The sequence below is a fragment of the Toxorhynchites rutilus genome, chromosome 1 (assembly GCF_029784135.1).
Source record: "Toxorhynchites rutilus septentrionalis strain SRP chromosome 1, ASM2978413v1, whole genome shotgun sequence".
Classification (NCBI taxonomy): domain Eukaryota; kingdom Metazoa; phylum Arthropoda; class Insecta; order Diptera; family Culicidae; genus Toxorhynchites; species Toxorhynchites rutilus.
In genome coordinates this window covers 124892503-124918225 of record NC_073744.1, presented here as the reverse complement: position 1 = coordinate 124918225, position 25723 = coordinate 124892503, and the positions used below count along the sequence as shown (strand labels likewise).

General features: G+C 40.1%; 1 protein-coding gene across 8 annotated transcripts in view; it reads left to right on the top strand.

The window, feature by feature from the left end:
* LOC129763241 (progestin and adipoQ receptor family member 3) overlaps positions 1 to 25723 on the top strand; it is a 99120-nt gene that overhangs the window by 42039 nt on the left and 31358 nt on the right. For 7 of the 8 annotated variants that reach the window (XM_055762123.1, XM_055762133.1, XM_055762117.1 and 4 more), the window contains 2 exons: positions 24293 to 24805; positions 24868 to 25020. In XM_055762123.1, coding sequence (XP_055618098.1) covers positions 24293 to 24805; positions 24868 to 25020 — 666 coding nt within the window. Of the gene's footprint in view, positions 1 to 12540; positions 13081 to 24292; positions 24806 to 24867; positions 25021 to 25723 lie in introns of all 8 variants that reach the window. The other variant, XM_055762168.1, reaches the window with a different exon arrangement.

Sequence of the window (25723 nt, the reverse complement as noted above, 5' to 3'; positions counted from 1 at the left end):
TTCATAAATGGGTTTTTTAGGGTATGACATAAAAAAATACACTTGCGTAAAATTGTTTTACCGCATTTTCTTCATCGATGCACCCCTAGGTTTTGACAGCTGGTTGTTTACATCTGACATACATAATTTTCGTAGCTGTTTAGTCAAGTATTCGGGCGTGGTGTCGTGTTTTTAACGCTGAGGAATATTTCCGGTTAATGAGTGGAAAACAAATCTCAACACAGGTCCGTAATTTGATTGTCCATGACTTCCAGCTTAAGGAGTCTCAATGAAACATTACTGGGAAGTATGGGGTAAACCGTGATGCGGTCCATCTGATCATTCGGAAGCATAAGATGCTCGGCAGCGTGGCCGATCAGCCGAGGACCCAAACGTAAGACTGGTGCAAGAACGGACACGCTAATCTTCCGGGAAGTAAAGAGAGACCCGCGAACGACAATTCGGGCTATAAAATAAAGGTTGGAACTGGACCTTTCCAACCGCACCATTCGACGACGCTTGGTGGAACGGGACCTGAAGAGCTATTTCGCTAAAAAGCGAACGATTATCAACAACCCCAACAAAACAAAAAAAGACTCCAGTTTGCGAAAGGCCATGTCATCCAACCGTGAAGCACGACGGTTAAAGCATCATGAACTGGGGCTGTTTATCGTAGGATTATGACTGCCAATGGTTACATCGACATTTTGAGAACCTGGAAAAAATCATGCTCAAAAATGGGACTGGAGGATAGCTACACCCTCCAGCAAGAAAATGACTTGAAGCATACGGTGCAGAAAACAGCAGCATTCTTTCGATCGGTCCGGATCAAACCAATGGTGTGACCACTCCAAAGCCCCGACTTGAATTCTATTGAGAATTTATGGGCGATTTTGGGCAACAAGTAAGAGTGTATGTATTTTTTTTCGCTGCACTAGAAATATTGTTTTAATTTTTGCATAACCAAAGACGCAATAAAATGAATTTACAAGGAAGTTGGCTTTGTTTGAAGTTGCATCTGGAGTAGGATTGGGTGATCTTTAGAATAAGATCGATCTTGACGAATCGATTTTCTAATCGTCGTAGAGTTCGATTCACTGATTAAATCGGTACCAAATACTGAATTTCAAAAATCGAATTTCTTTTTTCCAATTTATTTCCTTATTCCATATGAGAGTTGTCTTTTCGTTTAATATTGAATAAGTTTACACACCGATACAGAAATGAAAGATGGGATCCTACGTCAAAAATCGATGGTTGGGTTTGTAGAAGCTACTGAAGATACATAGTTATTTCTTTATCTCGTGAGAAAAATGCAGATATATGTCCTTATTTATTTATTTTTTATTTATTTTATTTCCACCGTCTTCGATTACTCGCACAGACTGAACTATTTACTTACGATCTATGTATAATTAATTATCCTATTTCTAAAAACGTTTTTGCTTAAATTGAAATCAAATTCATTACATACACAATTAAACAGGCGAAGACATGAATCAAATGGATTGTTATAGCCGTAGTTTGTTCTATGATATGGAACAGCTAGTAGTGATGAATTCCGAAAACGACGGGGAGGAATGTTCAGGGCAGTCAATGGAGCCTTGCAGTATGTCGAAGATAAATATCCTTTGCAATGTAACGCGCCTGGTTGATAATGTTTCCAATCCTATCAGCTTGCACCGGTCGGAATAAGGAGGAAGATTAGATGGGTCATTCCACAGGAGCCGTCTCAGGGCAAAACGTAAAATTTTTTTCTGCACCCGTTCTATCGTCAAAGCATAAACTACATAGAAAGGGGACCAAACAGGAACAGCGTATTCCAGAATACTGCGGACCAATGAGCAGTATAACATCTTTAGGGCACGAGTGTATGTGAACTCATATGCGTGACGGCGGATGATTCCCAACACGGTGAAAGCTTTGGCAGTCATAATGCCCACGTGTACGTTGAATCGGAGCTTTGAATCAATCGTAACTCCGAGATCGCTGATAGTCGATGTACGTTCCAGTTCTGACGATTCCAACAAATATTGATGGAGTACGGGGTTATTGGAGCAACAAAAAGAAATTATTTTACATTTTTTGTCATTGACCCTCATTCCGTTGTCGCCACACCATTCCAGCATCCTATCGATGTCTTCTTGTAAAACCAAACAATCCAAGGGAGACGAGATCACACGGTAGATTTTCACGACATCAGCGAATGCAAGTTTGGACGATGAAAGCCGGAGACACAAGTAGTTGATGTATATGATAAATAATAGCGGTCCCAAAACGCTTCCCTGCGGTACACCAGATGTGATGTCGAAACTACGGGATCTAGCTGAGTTGACCACAACATATGCACTGCGATCACTAAGGTACGAAAAAATCCATTCTGTTATTGAATCTGGAAAGCCTATACACATCAGTTTCTCAACAATTAGAATGTGTGGGATAGTATCGAAGGCTTTCGCGAAGTCAATATAAACCGCGTCAACTTGCCGCCTCTCTTCAATTTCTCGGGACAGTGCGGTGACGTAGCACATGAGATTTGTTGTAGTCGAGCGATGTTTCATAAATCCATGTTGCCCTTCGTAGATAACAGATGATGCAGCGTTATATAGGACATTATGCACCAGTCTTTCAAACACCTTGCTGAGACAGCTAAGTATAGACACTCCATGATAGTTTGTTACTTGACTAAAATTCCCAGATTTATGGATAGGAACGATAACGGCAGATTTCCAAGATGCTGGGAAGATTCGTTCCTGAAGCGATCGATTGAGTAGACGAGCAATTGGATTCGCAAGTTCTTTGGAGCATTTTTTCAACAACAAGGGTGGTATACCATCTGTGCCATATCCCTTTTTGATATCCAGATCCTCTAAGGCTTCCAGTACTTCACTCATAGAAAATTGCAGGATGGGCAGATTTATGTTGTTCGTAGGAATGTGAGCAAAACAATCCCTCCTTGGTACAGGCGACGCTTTGCTAAACACGCTCTCGAAAAACATAGAAAACAGATTAGCAGCGTCCGTATTCGTGTGGGACTGGACATCTTTGAAGTTGACGTTACGTGGGATGCGAGTTGAAGTTTGCCGTTGCTTCACGAAGTTCCAAAAGCGCGATGGATTTTGCCTCATGCTGGCTTGGATCCTTGATAAATAGTTGTCGTAGGCGGACGACAGCATTGATTTGTACGACATTTCAATTTCACGGAGATTTCACGGTCGCTCTCAGATTTTGAAGCAAAGAAACGGCGACGATACTTCCTGAGGACATTACGAAGATGTCGTAGCTCTGAGGTCCTCCACGGTTTACTGGAAGTGCAGAATGTTCGTCTTTTCCGTGGTACATAGTCATTGAGCACCGAATAAAGCTTGTCATAAAATATTGCTACTATTCCATCCACAGATCCAGATAGTAGTAACGAATCCCAATCAACGCCCGCCAATGCCACTTTAATTTGTCCGAAATCACAGGAATAAAAATCGTAGAAAAAATTATCGTCTGACTCGATTTGTGTAGTAAAATCATCGCTGCATTCATCCAAAAGCAACACAACAGGCGCATGGTGATTGTCGATGGGCAGCAGAGGTTCCTGTTGGCGCGTTCCTCAGCGCCAAGGCAGTGGACTGTAAAGCGGAAAGAACGTTTCAACTGTGTGGAAATTAACTCTTTCTTCCGCCTTGAGAAAGGCAGGTATTGGTTTCCACAGCAGTCTACTAGCCAGATATCGATGGTGCGAAGGTTTATTCGGAAGGCAAGAGTGCACTTGGAAGTCAAACACTTTTCTTCTAACTAGTGGTTTATTTGACGATGTTACAATATAACGTGTAAAAACCGAATGAATAAGCTCTCGACCGCCACCTCTTTTTATGTAGTTGTGAACGGGTAGCGTTAGCGATGAATATTGGTTCGTCGGTGCATGGTGATGTCGGTGATGCATGTCCCGCTCAATGCGTGCAACGATGACGTCATTCCGGAGCGGTCGAGTCGGGCGCGAACATACTCCCGCCAGGCTGCAAAGAACTCACTGAATCTGCTGCATTGTCGTCAATGGGAAGGACAGATAATTTCGATACTGCTCTTCTATACACCGAATCTCCTATCTTGACATCTACTGCTCTTACTAGTTCATCGGGACCCGGATAGGTTTGTACTATTCTCCCCAATTTCCAACATTGCGGTGGTATATCTCTTTGTTCAAGCAACACGATCATACCAGGACGAATATTTGGCTGCTTCGTACGGTTTTTACCTCTCGGCTGCAAACTCAACAAATAATCATGGCTCCATTGTCTCCAAAACTGTTCACGTAAGTGCTGAAGAAATTGCCATCTCGATAATCGATTCGTTGGTAGTTCGTTGTAACTAGGCTCCGGTGTCGCAATCAGGGGACGACCTATTAAGAAATGACCTGGCGTAAGAATATCAGCATCGGGTACTGCAGATGTTGTGCATAAAGGACGGGAATTCATAACTGCCTCTACTTGGGTGAGAACGGTGGTATACTCTTCAAATGTCAGATTTGCAGTTTTCAATATCCTTTTAAGATGGTATTTGGCAATCTTGACAGCACTTTCCCAGAGCCCGCCAAAATTTGGCGCTTCTGGAGGAATGAAATTCCAGGAGATTTCCTTTGGTAGACAGAAACATTCAATTTCGTGTACAACTTCTCGGTTTCTGAACCGATGATACAATTCATTTAGCTCGGATTTGGCCCCTCTAAAGTTGGCTCCGTTGTCTGAAAATATTTCTCGGCAAAGGCCCCGTCGGCTCACAAATCGCTGCAATGTTGCTAAAAAAGCAGCTGTTGACAAATCAGATACTAATTCTAGATGAACCGCCTTAGTTGACATGCATATAAAGACAGCTATAAATGCTTTGACAATCTTTGGTTTATGTTGGCCTTCTTTGACAAACACAGGCCCGGCATAATCGATTCCAATTCTTTCAAACGGATAAGCGGGTGTAACTCGGCAAGACGGCAAATTTCCCATCAACTGACTGGAACCTTTAGGTTTTGATCTAAAACAGGTGACGCAATTTCGTGTAATCTTCCGAACGCTGGATCTTCCATCTATTAGCCAGAACTGCATACGAAGAGCTGCTAGTAATGCTGTTGGTCCGATATGTAGGTGTTCTTCATGATACATGCGGATAATTTGATCGGTAATTGGATGTTTAGGGAGCAAATACGGATGCTTGCTGTTAAAAGATAACTGGGAGTTTTGAAGCCTTCCTCCAACGCGCAACACTCCATCTATGTAAATAGGATTAAGAGCGGATAATTTCCTACTGGGATCTCCAGCTCGTACTCGTTGAATTTCATCAGCAAAAACGTCTTGTTGTATGATCTGCACTATCAAGTGAGAGGCTGAACGGAGTTCTTGAATGGTGGGATGATTTTTCAGAACTCGTTCCGTACATGATTTAAGCTGGCAATTGCGGATGAATCGCTGCACAAATGCGAGTACCCGCTGCAGTTTCCTGAAGGAGCTAAACTTTGAAAATATCGGCAACTTCTCGTTGTTGATTACTGGCACGACTATGACAGTTGTCTGCTTGATATCCGGAATTTCATTTTCAGGAATGTCTTCAGAGGTTTCTGATTGATACTCGAGGGTGCTAAGGTATTTTGGGCCAGTCCACCAAAGTTCGTTAGTACTGAGAGCCTTTGGAAACTGTCCTCTGGAGATCAAATCGGCGGGGTTTTGTTTGGATTTCACATACTTCCATGCATAAGTTTCGGTATTTTTCACTATTTCTGCCACGCGATTACGTACAAACACTTCTAAAACTGATAGTGGCTTCTGAAGCCAAGCTAACACCACTTGGCTGTCACACCATAGAACCACTTGTTTGACCTCCAACTGTAGATATTTCAGCACTTTCACTATTAAACGCGAGAGAAGGCGAGCGCCAAGCAATTCCTTGCGGGGAATACTCATTTCACCCATTGGACATACCTTGGATTTACTGCACAACATATTAAGGCGGATTGTACCATCTGCTAGGATGCATCGAATGTATATTACTGCTCCGTATGCAGCATTTGAAGCGTCGGAAAACCCATGAATTTCCACGACAGCAGCACTTACAATCATGGTATATCTGGGAATTTTTATTCCGCTCACTGATGCTAAAGCCTCACGAAAATGTAACCAGGATTCCAGTAGCTCGTTCTCCAAAGGTGCGTCCCATGGGAGACCAGATTTCCAAATTTTCTGCATAATCATCTTGGCGATAACGGTGACTGGTGTTAGAAGTCCCAGAGGATCGAAAAGTTTACCAATGTCGGACAATACCGAGCGCTTGGTCGGGTTACGATTGTCACTGTTTACACTAAAAACAAACACGTCTTGTTCTGGACTCCATATCATCCCTAAAGTCTTTATAACAACTGATGTATTGTCCAAATGCACTAACTTTTCTCGGTCCGGTTCCGGTATGTCATTTAAAATTTCAGCACTATTCGAACTCCATTTATGAACTGGAAATCCACCTTTCATCAGCAGTCCTCGAATTTGGTTGCGGGTGACAAGCGCTTCGTTAATTGAATTCGCACCCGAAATAACGTCATCAACATAGCAATCTTGGCGGACGATTTGTGCGCCGAGTGGAAATGAATCATTTTCGTCCTCGCAAAGCTGCATCAAACATCTGGTCGCTAAGAATGGTGCGGCAGCCGTGCCGTACGTCACTGTAGTAAGTTCCAGTATACGAAGAGGGTCATCTTGATGAGAACGCCAGAATATTCTTTGGAGGCGTGTCTGGTTTGGATTGATTCGGATCTGACGATACATTTTTGAAATGTCGGCTGTGAAAACGAAACGATGTTTCCTGAATCGTAGCAGGATACTGAAAATATCGCTTTGAAGTATTCCTCCTACTTGAAGGACGTCATTAAGTGATTTGTCACTCGGTGATGCTTTAGACGATGCATCAAACACTACTCGCAGTTTTGTTGTTGAACTCGATGGGCGCAGAATAGCTTGATGCGGAATATAATACGTGCCCTTGTCGAGTGAACAATTGGATTCCTTTATTTCTCGACAGTGTCCCATAGATTCATATTCTTCGATAAATTGCTGATACTGTTGCTTCAGTTCCGGATTTCTCGCAAGTCTTCTTTCCAGCGAAAGGAAGCGTCGCATGGCCAGTGTTCGATTGTTACCTAGGTCTTGAATTGATTCTCGCAAAGGTAAACTTACCACATATCTTCCTGTAATATCTCGATAATGGGTTGTTTGGAATATTTTCTCGCACTCTTCTTGTTCAGTAGATTGTGAAGCTTCATGAATTTCTTCCAACTCCCAAAACTGGCGTAGAACTTCGGAGATTGAATCATTTGCAACGGCTAAACAATGTTGAGAGTCGCCATCGTCGATGCTACCAGCAACTACCCATCCAAGATGTGTTTCTATCAATTCAGGCAAGTTGTTTCCTAGCTGAACACGGCCCGTCTTCAACAATTGTAAAAATTGTGAGACGCCAATTAGCATATCGATGGGAGCCGGGTTGTTGAAGTTCGGATCTGCGATGGGTATACTGTTATCAATTGGCCATGATGATACTTGTATATGCGTTGCTGGAATTGATCCCGTTATGTTAGGAACCACTAAACATTCAAAATTGGTGGAATAGTCGGAGTGCATCGATTCTACTTCCACCATCACTGTTTCTTTGGCGTACGTTTTGGTCCCACCAATTCCGGCTATGGGCTTGTACACTGGCCGTCGTGTGACGGACAAACGATCGATTAACGACTTGGATATGAAATTCACTTGTGATCCGCTATCCAACAACACTCTGCAAGGCGTTGTGTATCCACAATTATCTCTGACCCGCACCATAGCAGTCATTAACATCACAGTTGTAGTAGCTCTGTGGCAATTACAAGATACAACCGTATTGGTGACTGGCTCGCAGACGGTAAACTTCTCTGGGGTGCTGGAACATGGTTGTTCTTCCATTTTGTGGCTGAAAGAATGGTCTTCTGTAGTAGACGATTCCTGAGGCAAAAGTGTGTGATGTTTACGGTGACATCGAGCGCATGTTTTCTTCGATGAACATTCTAGGGATCTATGCCCAGGACGGAGACAATTAAAACAGATTTTCAATTCCTTCACCTTTGCGTTACGCTGGATCGGTGATAGCTTATGAAACTCCGGACACTCAAAATGGCGGTGGCTCTCGTTACATATTTCACAGGAACCTACGGAAGTTGCAGCTGTTGCTGTGTATGATTTCTGGTTCGACGGCCTGAAGCTCGTATACTGCTTAGACTGCGCCTCCTTTGATGTAACCTGGAATCGATTCTGGAACCTTTCCAAAACTTGACATTCGCTGCGAAGGAAGGATACGGTGTCTTGAATATTTGGTAATTTAGCATGCTGTTGGTTCCTCTCCCAAAGTTGAAGTGTTTGGCTATCTAATCTCGACGTAAGAATTTTCACCAAAATGAGTCCTGAAAGCTCATCCACTTTCAGCCCCTGATACTCGAGCCCGCCAACATGGCGATTGAAAGATTTAACTAATTCGAGTAAATCCTTAAAATTTCGCTTAGTTATTGGCTTTAAATCAAGCAATCCGTCGAGATGTGTGTCGACGATCACTCTTGGATTCTCATATTGATCGATGAGTTGCTGCCATGTTTGTTGAAAATTGTTGTCTGTAATTATCTTTGCTGTAATCCAGCCCGCTGCATCGTCTATTAGAGCCTTGTCGAGATGGTGCAGTTTAACTGCATCGGAATCTCCACTGCGAGCGAAAATATCCTCAAACATCGTGCGGAACTTCGGCCAGTTCTCCACTCTGCCGTCGAAAGTTGGCACAGGTGCTCTTATTGACTGTTGAACAATCACAGTTTGATTTGAATTTTCTGTTCTGGAATTCATGGCAGGCGAAAATATATCGGTGAGTTGCTCCAACAAAGCGAGTGTGTTCGTGTGAAGCGCGTCAAATTGATCTAATTTTTCTTCCTCCTCCTCGATGTCAGATGAAACGGTCAATGTTCGTATTTCGCGATGAATGTCTGTGAACTCCTTATAATGGAGCTCCAGTTTCTTCGCAAACACTTTCAGTAATGATGGGTTTATCTTCTGTGGCTCATCTTCGGCTTCCTCAAGATGACGGTTAATCACATTCACTTTTCTGCTGATCTGTTGACGCTGGTAGCATAAATTTTCTCTGGTGTTCACTGTTTCCTTCTTCTTTGGTGTGGCAGCTTCCATCTGCTGGAGCTGATTGCACAAGGATTCTCTGGGATCTTCCTTCTTCGATGGTGTGGCGGCTTCTTTATCCGAAACTTGGTCGGATTTCGGTGTGTGTCGTACTCTCGGCATTCTCAACGTTTTCTTTTCACACTTCTCACTCGATACGCGTTTCCGGACTACTTTTCCCTAGCAGACTTCCGTTCACAACACTCTCACCGGATAACCAATTCGCATAAGCACTCTGATTCGATATCCGGTTCGAAGGACCATATGTTGGCGCGTTCCTCAGCGCCAAGGCAGTGGACTGTAAAGCGGAAAGAACGTTTCAACTGTGTGGAAATTAACTCTTTCTTCCGCCTTGAGAAAGGCAGGTATTGGTTTCCACAGCAGTCTACTAGCCAGATATCGATGGTGCGAAGGTTTATTCGGAAGGCAAGAGTGCACTTGGAAGTCAAACACTTTTCTTCTAACTAGTGGTTTATTTGACGATGTTACAATATAACGTGTAAAAACCGAATGAATAAGCTCTCGACCGCCACCTCTTTTTATGTAGTTGTGAACGGGTAGCGTTAGCGATGAATATTGGTTCGTCGGTGCATGGTGATGTCGGTGATGCATGTCCCGCTCAATGCGTGCAACGATGACGTCATTCCGGAGCGGTCGAGTCGGGCGCGAACAGTTCCGTCGGTTCTATTAGGTCAAGTTGACCTGGGTGACTGACAAAAATGAGATCGAGTAATCTGGCGTTCACATTCGCATATCGATTAATCTGTTGCAATCCGGTGGTAAACATAGTATCAATAAGTGCCTGCTCTTGCTCTGAAGAAACATTGGAGGGAATGAAGCCGTTTACATCCTCATCCAACTGCCAGCGTAAATTTGGGAGGTTAAAGCCTACAGTAAATACAGATACGATAATATCTTCAGTAGAAGCACGGTTCGCAACATCCTGCACTGCGTTTGCATGTGCACAATAAAAATCAGCACACGAGTTAGGTGGAAGGTAGATAGCGATAATGTTGTGCTGTTTGGAAGTTATTTGATTTCTATTCACCGATAGAGAAACATAAATAATATCAAAAAAACGTGCTTCATTATTCCGGTAGGTTGGGTTGAATAAACTGTTTGAAATACCGATCAATAATCATTTATACATTCTATCAATCAACTGAGCATTTCAGTACGCGGCAATAAATGTCACCTGGAGGCCTGAGGAAGCGATCAGGAAAAATCCCACACTTTTGATTCATCGCGCCCAGGAATCTTATATATATATATATATATATATATATATATATATATATATATATATATATATATATATATATATATATATATATATATATATATATATATATATATATATATAAATGGATTTCTGTCTGTCTGTCTGATTCTTATGGACTCGGAAACTACTGAACCGATCGACATGATAATTGATATATAGGGGTTTTTGGGGCCGGGGAAGGTTTTCATGATAGTTTGAGACCCCTCCCCCTCTCTAAGGGGCCCGCCATACAAATGAAACACAAATTTCCACATTACTCGAGAATTAATCAAGCAAATAAAACGAAATTTGCTATATGAAGGTTTTAGGGTGCAATAAATGTTCCTATGGTGGTTAGACACTCCACCCTCCTCTCTAAGGGGGGCTGCCATACAAATGAAACACAAATTTCTGCATTACTCGTGCATTAATCAAGCAAACGAAACCAAATTTGGCATGTGAAAGTTTTAGGGTACAATAAATATTTTTACGGTGGTTAGATACTCCACCCCCCTCTCTTAGAGGGGGCTGCCATGCAAATGGAATACAAATTTTTGTATTACTCGAGAACTAATCAAGTAAATGAAACGAAATTTGGCATGTGGAAGTTTTAGGGTGCAATAAATGATTCTATGGTGATTAAATACTCTTCTCCCCTCTCTCTAAGGGGAGCGGGGGGCCTGCCATACAAATGAAACACAAATTTCTGCATTACTCGAGGATTAATCAAACAAACGAAACCAAATTTGGCATGTGGAGGTTTTAGAATGCAATGAAGTGATTTTCATACCACTTATTCCAGCCGCCAAAGATATTTACGTTCAAAACCTTGCATTCCAAGTGTAGAGCTCTCGTTTCGAAACTTTGAACTTACACCCCGGCACAGAAATGAAAGACGTCGTCCTACGTCAAAACTTATGCTAAGCGTCATATTGTTACGGAGATGTCCTTGACGCCAAACGTGATCATAAGAAATATTGAATAGATAATAGGAGCAAAATGAAGTAATTGGTAATTTTCGTAAATTATATTCGTCTGAGCTTGTTATTTGATTTCTATTCACCGATAGAGAAACATAAATAATATCAAAAAAACGTGCTTCATTATTCCGGTAGGTTGGGTTGAATAAACTGTTTGAAATACCGATCAATAATCATTTATACATTCTATCAATCAACTGAGCATTTCAGTACGCGGCAATAAATGTCACCTGGAGGCCTGAGGAAGCGATCAGGAAAAATCCCACACTTTTGATTCATCGCGCCCAGGAATCTTCAGAATCAAAAACGTATCTCATTACGCAGCGGCGAAAAACGTCCGGACCTTTTCTCAAAACGAAACACTTCTAACATTTAAAAAAAACGAAATATTAGTTCAAAAGCTCTATAATGAGAGGTGATAATACATTTTGAAAAATACACTTATAACTCTTACTTTAGCTATTGGTATTAGCATTCAAATTTATCGGTTTCTTTATGATTAGTCTTTAATTTCAAAGAATTCGTCGCTCAGAAATTGCTATGCCATGAATCTTTAAGCTAAATACACAGCTGAGATAATTAGACTTGCTCTTAACGTTTATCTTCAGATCGTTCCAAATAAACAAGCTGGTCGGTTTTGACGCCTACTTTCGGATTTAAATTTGTTCCGGCGAACAGAATTCATCATGCGTTTCAACATTTACCATAGTGCAAGCGCACGAAACTTTATGAGCAAAAAATTGACTAATTATTCGCCCTCCATTATTTAGATCGCCTCGCTGAACTACACCTACTCCTACTCTCACCATCCGACGGCTAACTTCTCAAGGGTTGTTTTAAGTTTTCGCAGCCCGAATGACGACTTAACGAAAAATACTCGATCTTTTTTTTCTTCCAAGGCTACCTGTAGCTAGCAATTCAGCCAGTCAGCTCACAGCCACATGTAGTGGCAGGAAATTTTCGCCTTCCGAGCATATGTGCTGCTGAGCCCCAGTAGTAGCGGCGGCGGCAGACCATGAGAAATCGCAGCACCTCGTCAGCGTTGTCAGTCTTCGTTCGCGTTTGGAAGTATATCGACTTGTGGTCATAACTCTTGTTTGTGTCGCAGGTGTTCTCGCAGACGACGGACACGGCTTCACGTTCTGCAACCGCGCGTGTCTGTGTTTGTGTTCTTCAAGGATCATCTTAGAACCGATATCGGATATTCATCCCCATATTCAAATTTGGGAAAAACATTTTACGATCAATGTTTTTACCTCAATGAAAGAAGTGTGAAACTAAACACGAATGCGCATAGAGAGAGGGTGGATTCAAAGTCATAAATTGTTGCAAGTGCAACTGGAAACGATATCGCAAGAGTCTGTTACCTTGCCACAGGAAGGTGTGGAAATTGTGCGGAAAGTTCTGTGTACATAAAAAGGCAAATTCATGATGTTGAGTGTGGTGCATCGCAGCTGATCGCGATTTCAGTTAATATGTGTTGTTACTACCATCAAGTGAATTGTGATACTCTCTGACTGTTGATATTCTTGGTCACGAGTGAGAACTAATCTTCCCAGCTGGAGGTGTGCAACTCTCGAAAATCCTACAGAGTAGTGAACATCTGAACAACGGTGCCATCATGCTGCCAAACGAGTGCTACAATAACGTATGTAATGCTGTTTTTACCTGATTGCATGTGATCTTTATGTGTTGTGTGGTTTTGTAGATTCATAACATCATCCTTAATTTGAATTATAATCTTTTATTATCTCAGGGTATAACAGATTTAAAATTCAACTAGATATTCTACTCAGGACATATAATTAGGTATTTCTAACAAGATCTTCAATTTGTATTTGGATTATCTTGTGAATAGATTGAATGAATGATTCATTCAAAAAGGAGTGATAAACAAATAGTGACCATTTTCATCCCTTTGGTTGTTTTCCCATAGTAAGAAATTGAGCTCCTTCAAATAATCAATCAAATCAGGAAACGTTCAGAATACAGAACACTGACTGTTAGAGTTTTGTGATACCAATTTTCAAAATCATGGGCAATTAGCTATAGACATTGCACAATTATCAAATTATTCATCGTGAAGCTAATTTTTTGTAGATTCTATTATATTTGTTCTATTATACCACTATGGCATTTATAATACCATAAGCCGGATGACAGATCAAATTTATGAGATTATCGAATTATTAACTTTTATTGGTATATTAATATGGCAAGTAATTCAACAACCAAAAACACTCTTTCCAATTACAGACAATGCTTGTTGTACGAAGTATACAACAATAGTCAACGGGAATAAGGTTACTGCCGTGTTTCGTCTTTTTCGAGACTATAGCATTTCATGCTAATCCCCCGGCCAGAACGGGATTCGTACCCGAACACCCGGCATGATAATATGAGACGCTAACCACTCGGCTACGGGTGCGCATTTCATGATCATGATGATGATATTTATAGACTTTTTGAAATCTTTTTTTAAGGATCAGTTGTGAAACATTTATCATTTCCACCACTGACATTTGCAAAAAAAAGTGCCATTCGCGGTGAAGGCTGTCAGCGATTATTTTTATTTAAAGTTGAACTTCACATTTATCTTTATTAGAAATTATTTCTTTGAATGTCATCCATTCGTGACTTTAGGGGATTTCATTGATTGACCATGTGCCAGTATGGTGACTGGGTATTATTCTCAGAGTACGGCTTATTTCAGAAGTAGTCTGTCAATTTTAGTCTCGCACCAGCTGGCGAGGAGACAACAGTCTTTTCTAATGCTGATATCAAATACAAGGATCATTCAACAAGAGCCAAAGGTTGTACCGCTCATGACAACTCTACACGAACTGATGATTGCGCCATTGACCATTCTATCCTGGATTCCTCGAGTCGAGAAAGACGCACCACGCTAGATATGAGGTACAGACTAGGGGGGCGTTGCTGATTAATGGTCAGCTGGATCCCAATAGGAAGTATCCCGTGTCGGGCACACGTACAGAGCATTGGAGACAGCAACATCCCAATTACGAAAACACTTGTAATACTAACCTCGAGCCAACCGCGAGTAATCGGTTACATATTACTAACATAGATAATAAGAAAAATTGTATTGAACTCCCGGCCCCGTGAGGCTAACGCCATATGAGCCTTTATAAAAATATATATTTTGGAAAAAAAAAAAAATACAAGGGTGATACAATGGAAACCCGAAGTGAAGCGAAACATTGCGTCGTAAGCCTCACCTCTGTGTGATGATCCTGCCAACCAGTATGCCTAAAATTCATTAATCCACTGCGAAACGGTCAATCTTTCTCTAAATGGGATCTAGTTAACACCATCAACCAAAAGCATGAACCCGAAAATACGCAGGGTAATCAAATCAGCAACAGCAGCAGTAGTAACCTAGTAGTTTACCTGTATGTATGCTTCGCTCCTGTAGTAACGTGTTTCATTTCGTTGATTACCAAGCAGAAAGAGTTAATTTATCATTTTTTTCAGAACTTTTGACGTAGCAATACGTCTAACCTTTCAATATAAGGGCCCATTTCAATGTTTCTACGATATCTTCTACGTTAATATCTCTTCAAATAGAGGTGAATGAACTACAATGTTAAAATCCTCTTAAAATCCCTTCAATTAATTGATGGATTTTGATCCCAAGTACACAAATTAAGAAAAAATATCCCTATCAACGTTTTTGTCCGAGACATATATAGTGGAAATAGTGGAACAAGTGTACAATGTAACGGAAAAAAGGGGTTGATTTTATTCGCACAAGCTTCACAATGCAACAAGCATCATTATTCCATTTCATTCAATTCGTGTTGACGGTATTGACCTACGTTTTACGATTTTGGGTAGCGTCAAAGATAGTAATCAATTTTCAATTTTTGACGTAGAACTACGTCTTTCATTAAGGGTGCCAAATCAAAAAACAGGTCACGTTATTTGACGATTTACATACCAAACGAAACGAATTTCCTAAGATTTGTTTTTTATGCTATATATTACAACCCCTGGTGTGTAAATGGTTTAAATTGATGAAGCATTTCCATTTTCCCATACATTTGTCATTTGTGAGCTTCCCTACCCAAACATTGAATAACGAGCAACTTATCGGGGATCAACGAAGGGGAATGATTTAAAGTCTTCGTGAACAAAGAAGAGAAGAAGAAGTAGAACGAAGGGGAATATTTGCCTAGAGCATAAATATTGGATCTCACTAAGGAAAACTTTCAGTATCGTTCAGTAACAAAACTATCTCCACCAAGGATGACAGCTAAGCTAATCGAGACCGGGAATATGAAAAGAAAGGGCTTCTGTTGAGAAAAGCGCGAAAGACTTGAACAAAATAACAGCGTAGTTCTACGTCAACAATGAGGTCGTGTTTTGGACACAACCTACTATAATTTTTTTTAGAATTAAAATTATGAATAAAAATTAACTTTTCCGTATGAAATTAGTGTTCTATTTGAATGATTTTTTTACAGTATTGTAAAAATATCGGAAATGTGTAGACAAACGGTTAAATAAGAGTCAGAAACACGTGTTTCATGTGATTAAGATAACATGATGTAGAAATTTTCATTCAAATTTTACATTTTAAACATTTTTTCGTGCCTTCTAATCTGATAGAGATTACACTATCGAGTTTGGGGCCCAAATTATGGCCCCTAATTGAAAATCGCCACCAGACGTCGACCACTGCCATCGCGAACTCGAGAGTTCGCTTACATGGTATGGTTTCTTTCTCGATGTCACGTTGCATCAGAAGAACGAGGACTATGTAAGGGAAGGGTAGAAGATACAAAATTAGAGGCGAATGAACTCTCAGAATTTAAAGCCTGTCTAATTCAATACCTTACCCTCATACTGACCAAACGTACTGCTTTTAACGGGACCATTTTGACGTAGGACTACGTCTAACCTTTCAATATAGGGACCCATTTCAATATTTCGGTGTGAAAATGTGTTAAGTTTTTGAACGCTAATACCTCCTCAATTAATGAATGGATTTTGGTTCCAAATACACACATTGATAGGAAATATCCTCAGCAATTGTTTATATGCTACACATAACGGGTTTTCAGCTCATAAAAAGCTCAAATTGATGAAAAATTGGAAGAAAGAATTCCCTACTTTCCCACACATTTTGTCTGCGCTCCCGCAGCAAACAGCTATTCATTACAAGCAACCACGGGTACGGACGAAACGTATGTACAAGGTGAAGGAGGGAGACAAAAGAGAGATTATAAATAAATGTAGGCAGTCGATACAACGTTAACTATATGGCTATATAAAGTGAGCGATGGTGGGGCTTGTCCACATTCTATCATTGGACGCCAAGCAGGAAAGACACTATGTTGAAATTGATTTACAACAAAAGAGATTCCTGAATTTGCCGGGGATGTATGCGGTGCGATACCGCAAGAGTGAGAGACAGGAGTTTCAATGGGATGTGGAGCAGGGAAACCTAACGAAGTGTGGGGGTAATGAGTGGTAATGAGTGGCTAATCGCGCTCAATTTGATAGAATGCTGGAGTTTTTAAACGGTTTCATTTAGCTGTGACATATTTGTATGTTTGTATGTAACATGTTTGTCTATGGCGCTGTACCACATTAATTAAAATTTGACCCCTTTCCTGTTGACCGGTTGATCTCAAATTTGGAAAACACCTTTATCTCTGCAGTCATTATGCGTATTTCATGATCTTGAAAACCCAAGATGGCGACCGCTACAAAATGGCGGAGTACATATTTTCTCAAAGCCCCATCAATATGGGTATCAAATGAAAGGGATTGACTAGTAAAACACAGTTATTCATGAGGAGTGCAAAGCCCAATTATATCACGATACCAGACGGTAAATTCCTATTACGATATGCTTGCCATCAAGTATGTGTTCGTTGCCGGCTGAACAATAACCCCTGCAACATTTTCACCGCACGACATTTGCACGACAAATTTTGATTTTTTCGTACTTGAATCTAAACGTTTGAGTGTTTGCTGAGTGCTGAGGTTTTATTTTATCCTTTGATCATTTTTCTGTAATTTTGTACATGAAAAGTTGGTCATTCTGTGATCTGTGCTCTATGATATTCGAATAATGGACACCCCTTGGTGTAGTGATTGTCCCGTCTTTTTATCAATTTGTACCGTATTTTGAGTATACAGAAAATTAGTGTATTCCTTAATATGTCACTAGCATTATTTTCTATAATTTTATTCGAATGAATATGAATGGATTATGATTTACATTGTTCTATTCGCAGAGATTTCACACAACTGTCTTCAACATAGATATTGAAAGCTCCGTAGTAAAACTTTATAAATATCTTCATATTCACACGATTCGTGTAGAAAAATTTAAAAGTTTTTGTGATTTTGTCGGTGAACATTATGAATATTAGACCCGTATTTTTTCATATTTTCATTAGGGTGGTTCGAAACATATTTTTTTCCCCGTTTTACAAAAATCTCGGGTCTTATATGTTGCGATAGGGAACAAAACTACAAATTTCAACAAAGTCTGATAACCGCTATATCAGCTTATTGTTTGGTTTTATTCTCGGTTTCTTTTACTCAATAAAATTCTTAAAAAATACATTTTTGGCTTTTTTTTGACTTACGTGCCCCGTTTTCAGTCCGGAACTGTTTGTCAGGCAACCCATACAAAATTCAGTAGTCCTTTAGTTAATGAGCTACCATGATGTGTTGACGTTGAGAGTTTATTTGGGAATGCTGTTGCTGCACAACGAAAGATGCGTTTTTTAAATAGAACAAGGTAATTAGTAGTTCGTTTTGGGGAAGCTTTAGGCTTTACAGTTTATTCGTCTTTGGAATGGAATAAGGGATTGTGCTATGGAATACGTTTGCTGCTTCTCTCCTGATTTGAGGACCAATTTCGCACATATCACGTTGCATCGTGAGTGATGTACACATGTATACAATGTCCGTTATGTGGTTCAAATTTTCGGTAGCAATTACGATTCGGCAGTCACCCAGCTAGGAAACAGTGGGCGGTGACGGCGACGATCATCAGCATCAAAACATTTTCGGCGAATAAATGTTTAGGTATTAAGCCCTGATGAAACAAACCAAGAAGAAGAATAATCAAACGGAAGTGAGAAAGTGGAGTCCTTCGTCTTTCCGGTTATGTCCACGACACTACCCACCCGTTTTTTTTTCCCAAAACGGTTTCCGCAGTGAACTTGGAACTTCAACGCTCCCTAGTCTGTACCCCATATCTAGCGTGGTGCGTCTTCTCGACTCGAGGAATCCAGGATAGAATAGTCACTAGCCGGCGCAATCATCAGATCGTGTAGAGTTGTCATGAGCGGTACAACCTTTGGCTCTTGTTGAATCATCAGTGGACTGCACAACCTTTCTCCCGTGTATCTGTAAAGAGTGTGTGTATGTATTGCCGCGACTAAGTAAAAGTTTATAGATCGGATAGGAGGGATATGAAACAGGGACACAACGAAGGAAACATCATTAGACGCAGTGGTTGTAGTTGTTGATTTGATGGTAAAAAGAAACAGCATTTGAAAATAGAAATTGAAATACCCTATCATATAAATTAATTATATAAAATACCTAGTAGAAGACCAATTATATGTACCTAAAAGTTGTTATACTACAATCGTGCGACATACTGAATTGATTGGAACCAATAAATCTACAGCTTTGAGCTGATTCTACGAAGACCTCCGAACAGTAAACACCACCCCAAAGACGTAACAGCCTCATTAAGTTCGTTTTATATTATCCAGCATGTAGCGTAAACGGCACGTACCGACACGGGCAGACAAATTCATGATGTATTCATATTATCATGCATAGCAACTTCTCTGTACGGACCGGCAGCGCAGACGGAGCGGAGAAATTTGTTTTCGTAGCGGGAGAGTAAATTCGCGTTGACGAAATTGGGTCAAGCGAAGCTACTAGTGATTGAACCGATGTCGTACCGAATAGCGACGAACGCACCCATACCAACTTCGACGTTTGATTTGTATGTATGGTGCTACTCGCCCGTTTAGTTAGCCCGTTAGCCCGGCACCGGCAAAATATTCTTTTCGAGAATTCCTTCATGCATTTGTCTGAAGCGTGTTGTGTATACCCGGAGCAGTTCCGCTATATATACGCATACACATTTGAAACACACGCAATAATATTTGTCTTGCATGAAACGTGCCGTGCCGGTTACGCTACGTGCCTGATAATATAATATTACCCTTAAGGTAAAGGTGGAAGGAATAAAAATAACAATTCAATACTAAAGTAAAATGTATGAACGATATGTTTCGATGAACAATTGCAAATATAAATATATATAGAAGGTGCATTTGCATATGAAGTAAAAATGCGTGTAACATGAGCAAATTTATAACACATGCGAATTGGGGCTCTTTTAGTATTAACAAGTTCTTCCGCATAGTTACTCGATGTTGATAATTCCTTAATATTGATCGTATTGTTTTCACATATTCACGTTGGAGAGCCTTAACCCTTCTCTTCGTTGGCCGAGGCATTTTGATTAAATGTAATACTTTTCCGTTTACTGTTTTTGAAAGCATAGGCAGTCGTGGCAGTGTTCTGAGCTATGCAATACAATTTGCTTAACCAATGTTAAAGTTGCTAAAACTTACATTATATAGACCCATCAAACGTAAAAATAATAATTGTATTGATATCAACACAATTTCATTCTATTGATTTTCATGACATGAAACGCTATGATTCAGGAATAACATTTTATTGAGTGGTTTTTATAGCTCTTTCGATGATGTTGTCTGGCATCAGTGTCTAAAAAATAACGATGTTTCACCAATACAAAACAAAACCATTGCCGAAAATTGAAAAATTAAAATTTAACTTTCAGAGCACTAAGCCGAGGTTCCCGACGTTTTTCACTATACAGTGCGACAGCAGATGAAAATTTAATATCTTGTGAGTAATCGATTAGAGTTTGGTTGATATTACTTGATGGGAGATGTGCGAAAACGATCATTTTCTTCACACTGTTTCGCAAAATTATTGATTTTCGGGCGAGGGGTGAAGGAGGGAGATGAAAGAAATGAGCGCCATTGTGGCAGTCATTTGTGGCTAGCATCCACCTTCACCTTAAGGCAATGTCCTGGAAAAAAGGTAATGAAGATGGTCGAGTTTAGAGCGACATAGCATGCGCTGCCATAACTGTTTCGGAAATAGTGACGTCAGTCATTGTGTTTATCATTGATTGCCCACCGCATCCATGTAAAAATGCTAGTTTCAGGAAGTAATTTATCAATTAAAAACGTTCATTTTTATAGAGCTCCCGCAGAATATGAGGCTAATGTGATAGCGCTCCCCCACGTTCATAGAAACAAACGAAGTTTCATTATTTTACCGTTATGAAGTTGATGTTTCGAAGGCTCTCAGTGTCGGTGTGTATGTTGTGAGATAATAATCGCCAATTAATCAAAATTTCACCGAAAATGTTACTGCTTTCGAGAATTAAGCATACGATTGCTCTCTGGACCTTTTTACCACATGAATAATTAATTATCTATCTATATATATAAAAATGGAGTGATGTCTGTCTGTCTGTCTGATTCTTATAGACTCGGAAACTACTGAACCGATCGACATGAAAATTGGTATGTAGGGGTTTTTGGGGCCGGGGAAGATTTTCGTGATATTTTGAGACCCCTCCCCCCTCTCTAAGGGGGGGTTGCCATACAAATGAAACACAAATTTCTGCATTACTCGGAAATTAACCAAGCAAACGAAACCAAAGTTGGCATGTGAAAGTTTTAGGGTGCAATAAATGTTTCTATGATGGTTAGACAGTCCTTCCCCCACTCAAAGGGGGGGCTGCCATACAAATGAAACACAAATTTCTGCATTACTCGAGAATTAATCAAGCAAATGAAACCCAATTTGGCATGTGGAGGTTTTAGGATGCAATAAATGTTTCTATGGTGATAAGATACTCCTTCCCCCTCTCTTAGAGGGGGCTGCCATACAAATGAAACACAATTTTTTGCATTACTCGGAAATTAATCAATCAAACGAAACCAAAGTTGGCATGTGAAAGTTTTAGGGTGCAATAAATGTTTCTATGATGGTTAGACAGTCCTTCCCCCACTCAAAGGGGGGGCTGCCATACAAATGAAACACAAATTTCTGCATTACTCGAGAATTAATCAAGCAAATGAAACCAAATTAGGCATATGGAAACTTTAGGGTGCAATGAATGTTTCTATAGTGGTTAGATACCCCTCCTCCCTCTCTTAGGGGTGGCTGCCATACAAATAAAACACAAATTTCTGCATTACTCGAGAATTAATCAAGTAAATGGGCGGGACGAAGTTTGCCGGGTTAGCTAGTAATGAATAATTATTATAATTATCATCTGTCAAAAAACAACCAGTTGAATGATATCATGAGAATTTCGGCTCAAATTATCATGTAACCGTGAGTACTTATATCATTGTTTTGTTTCTTCCATATACATTCCATATTGAATGCAAATAATTACGACACGATATTTTGCTTGCCAATACAGATACACTTCGCCTACTGCTCCACCTCTATATGTATCTCATTACCTCGAACCATAATCAAACAAAAATGAACTGATTTATTCGAGATCGATCCGGCCCTATTATAAAACTGACTCACACGATCCTCAAAATGGATGCGATAAGGATGTATTTAGTTTGGCTTGGTAGGGTTCTATCATAAATATGGGTTATGAAGTCACTGCATTACAATAATCATAGTATTATGATAATAAGGTAAACCTGTTGCATTGAACTATGGAAAATAAAAGACATTTTTAAATCCCAACAAAATTTTCGTGTCTGGATTTTTACGTGTTTAACCCAGAATGTAAATTACTTCATCGCAAATTAACATCAATTCTGCATTAACTACAGCAATTTGAATGATGCGTAGGTCCTCTTCTGTTTCCAATCAACTCAAACAAACTATTTGTTATGTTTTCAACTAAGCTGCGGCTTATTGTAAAAATTCGATGCAAAAACGAATTTAGTTGTGCTTCTAATTCATAGTCTCCGAAATTATTATTCTATACAGTTAGTTTTGATGTCAAAATGATTACTTATAGGCACTGCAAATTCGCCATATCATTTCAATAAAACCGAAGAGGGACTGTTCTTTGTACTACGTTGAAAATACCAAAGAAAATTTTATTGGGAATGTAAATGATACCGAACCCCATCCAGAAGAGCCTAGAGGAACATCTACCATTCTGAGTAATTAAAATATGATTCGAGCTATACAACGATCAAAAGATGAAGTTAAACGAATACCTTTAGGACCAATGAAGGGTGGATGAGACTGCTAGCAATAACTGTTATTCCCATCGTTGTAGCCATCCATAGAGAGATTATCCAAACGAGTCAACACAGTTTATGTTTTTATGCATTTTATAAAGGCCTTTCAGGAATTTTATTCACTTTCATGATTTTGTCTCGGGTTACAAAGAAACGATCTGTGCCAGGTAAATCTTGTCTTGTGGCAACTTCGTTGCTGCCGAGCACCCAAAACAACGCAAATGCAAAAAGATAAACCACTAAACAAAGATTGCGAAAAATCCTGCTGAGCCACGCGAGCCGTAAGTTGGTCATTAACGATTATATAATATTCATACATTTCGTCGTCTTCGTCGTTTCTTCTCCCGTCCTCTCGTCAGATCATTCGCCAGTTCATGGTTTATTTAGTCGCACTGTCTAGCGAAGTCAATCGCCACTGCGAGATGATAATGTCGCAAGACTGGTTTTCTTTTCTCCACATTCGAGTGTTGATATTCATTCTCCCGTCAATCCTCGGCATGCTTAAGCTGCTATAGGTCTGACTGCAGGGCAACGAACCATAGTGGACGATTATTTTGCAATGAGCGTAGCGATTGAAAGATTGATTTTAGGCTGCCGTTTGGTTTACAACAACCCCTCACGGTCTGTTGAGGCTGGACAGAAGGAGCTCAAGATTCAGAATGACGAAAGTGGCTAGCGAAACAACAATTAGCAAATTACGATCACCTCGTGGTGGAGAGTAAATAGACTGAGCGCCTCGAGGTCAGATGGCAAATAAATGAATTTATGTTATGACATAGAAATACATATAGCCAATATAGGTGCTAATTAGGTGGATGGGATTTCTGTATTCACTGCAAGAGTTATTAAATTTGGAACGATGGCATCATCTGAAAATGATTCTCAACAATGGCATACACCATTTGATAATCTACATGATATCTACGTATCTCCGGTTCTTATGAATCACCCCTTGTTTAATTCCAAGATTATTTGCATTTTGAAATTGATTTTAGCGAACCTATCTTAATAATTCAGAAAGACTCTTCTAAAAACAAAACATCCTTAATCGTAAACACATGGCTCGCAGCGATTTTGTACATCTTGACACAACTTTATCCAGGAAGCGGTAGTCAATCTTCTGGCTGAAAGACAGCACATAATTCAAACGGTATTCATATCAGATAGCGCGCCAATCAAGGAATAGAAACTACGCATATTATCACCACACTGACACGGTTTGTTGGCAAGAATACTCATTTGAACCTGTTCTGGTGGCCTTTTGTGTGTCTAGCTATTGGCGAGCGAGTTCCTGCTCTTGTGGAACGCATTTGCAAACTTCATTAGCATACAAACAGGTTGACATGACACACCTCCTGCATTTTTTGTTGTTACTGTCCAATTCGTTCCAGTTTGTTTTATTCGTCGTCATGAATTCAAGACATCTAGTCGAAATAATAGTGTAAAAAACAGTTACAGATGACCTGAATGTTTTTCCATCGATTTCGCTGATCACATTTTCTGTGTTTTCCTCATTTCCAGAACATTACCCAAGATGAGTTCCCTTCAATGCTTGAAGGCAGCGACAAGAGCCCTATCACATGTGCCACCACGCTAGCTACCGTATACAGTCAATCTTCAAACGCGAGCGGTGAATTTTGTGCTAAGTCATCATCATCAGCAGGCAGCTGCTGCAATAGCTGTTGTGCGGCCAGAACGATCAGCAATGGAATCAACAGCAATAATCCAACGGAATTAGCATGCGGGAAGCAGGACAGCTCGTACTACAAACTACGGCAGCTGCTGGGTTACGAAGATGCGCCGAAGCATCTCCAGTTCAACCCATTCATTCGCAGCGGGTACCGAACGATACTGTCTACCAAGCTCTGTCTGGAGAGCATATTCTGGTTGACGAACGAAACCGTCAACATCTGGAGCCACGTGTTCGGTTGTTTCCTGTTCATCGGATTGGCGTACTCAGATGTTGTACTGCTGCAGATGCACGCGAGCATGATCGACAAGCTGATAGTCGGGGGATTGCTCGTTTGTTTTCAGGTAGGTTCGAGCGTTTCTTTCATTCTATATGCCTGTGCTAATAGTTATGTTTTATGTTTCAGATCTGTATGATACTGTCTTCTATCTACCATACTTTCTCCTGTAAATCGGAGAAAAGTTATGAGTGTTTTCTTGCGTACGATATGTTCGGAATTGCCCTTTCGCTGCTAGCGATATTCATCAGTGGCATATATTACGCCTTCTGGTGTAATGCGGTAAGTACAATATACGATCAATCGAAGAGGCTCTAGGTATATTACTGTGATATTCCGCCAAATACTGAAATACATCTAATGCAAACCACCTAACAATCGTAGCACATCAAGGTTCTTGACTATCAATCTGAACTCTGTTTGTTTACCTCTCCTATCAGAGTTATACTCTTATTCAAGACTAGCTGACCCGGCAAACTTCGTCCCGCCCAAAATTTGTGTTTTGTTATCAATACCTTCAAACATCCACGTTTTCTTACTATGAGCAAGTTAATGCGTCCAACGGCAAAACTGTTCATTGATTGATCTTCTAATCGACCCGTTGAAATTACCTTTTGTTATAAAATTCCTATTATTTCTAACAAAACTCATCATTATAATATCAGATTATTTTCAGATACAATTCTCGTTCAAGATTTTTCAACCACTTGCAAATAACATATTTCTCCATTACATGGAGAGCAATTCAAAATGAAATCGACAAATGACAAAACATGAGTATTTTTGATTCGAATGAAAGTGTGTATTCCGTTTGGGTTAGAGGAAATATGAGTTTTCCACAGCAAATGGGAATTTTTTTACTCAAGCGTAACTTTTGAAAAGGGCGTATCGATTTGAGTAAGAGAAATATTTGATAATTTATATCTCAAAACCTATGAGTCGTACCGAAATAGTGTCTTAGAAAGAGTTATAGAGTATTTATGGT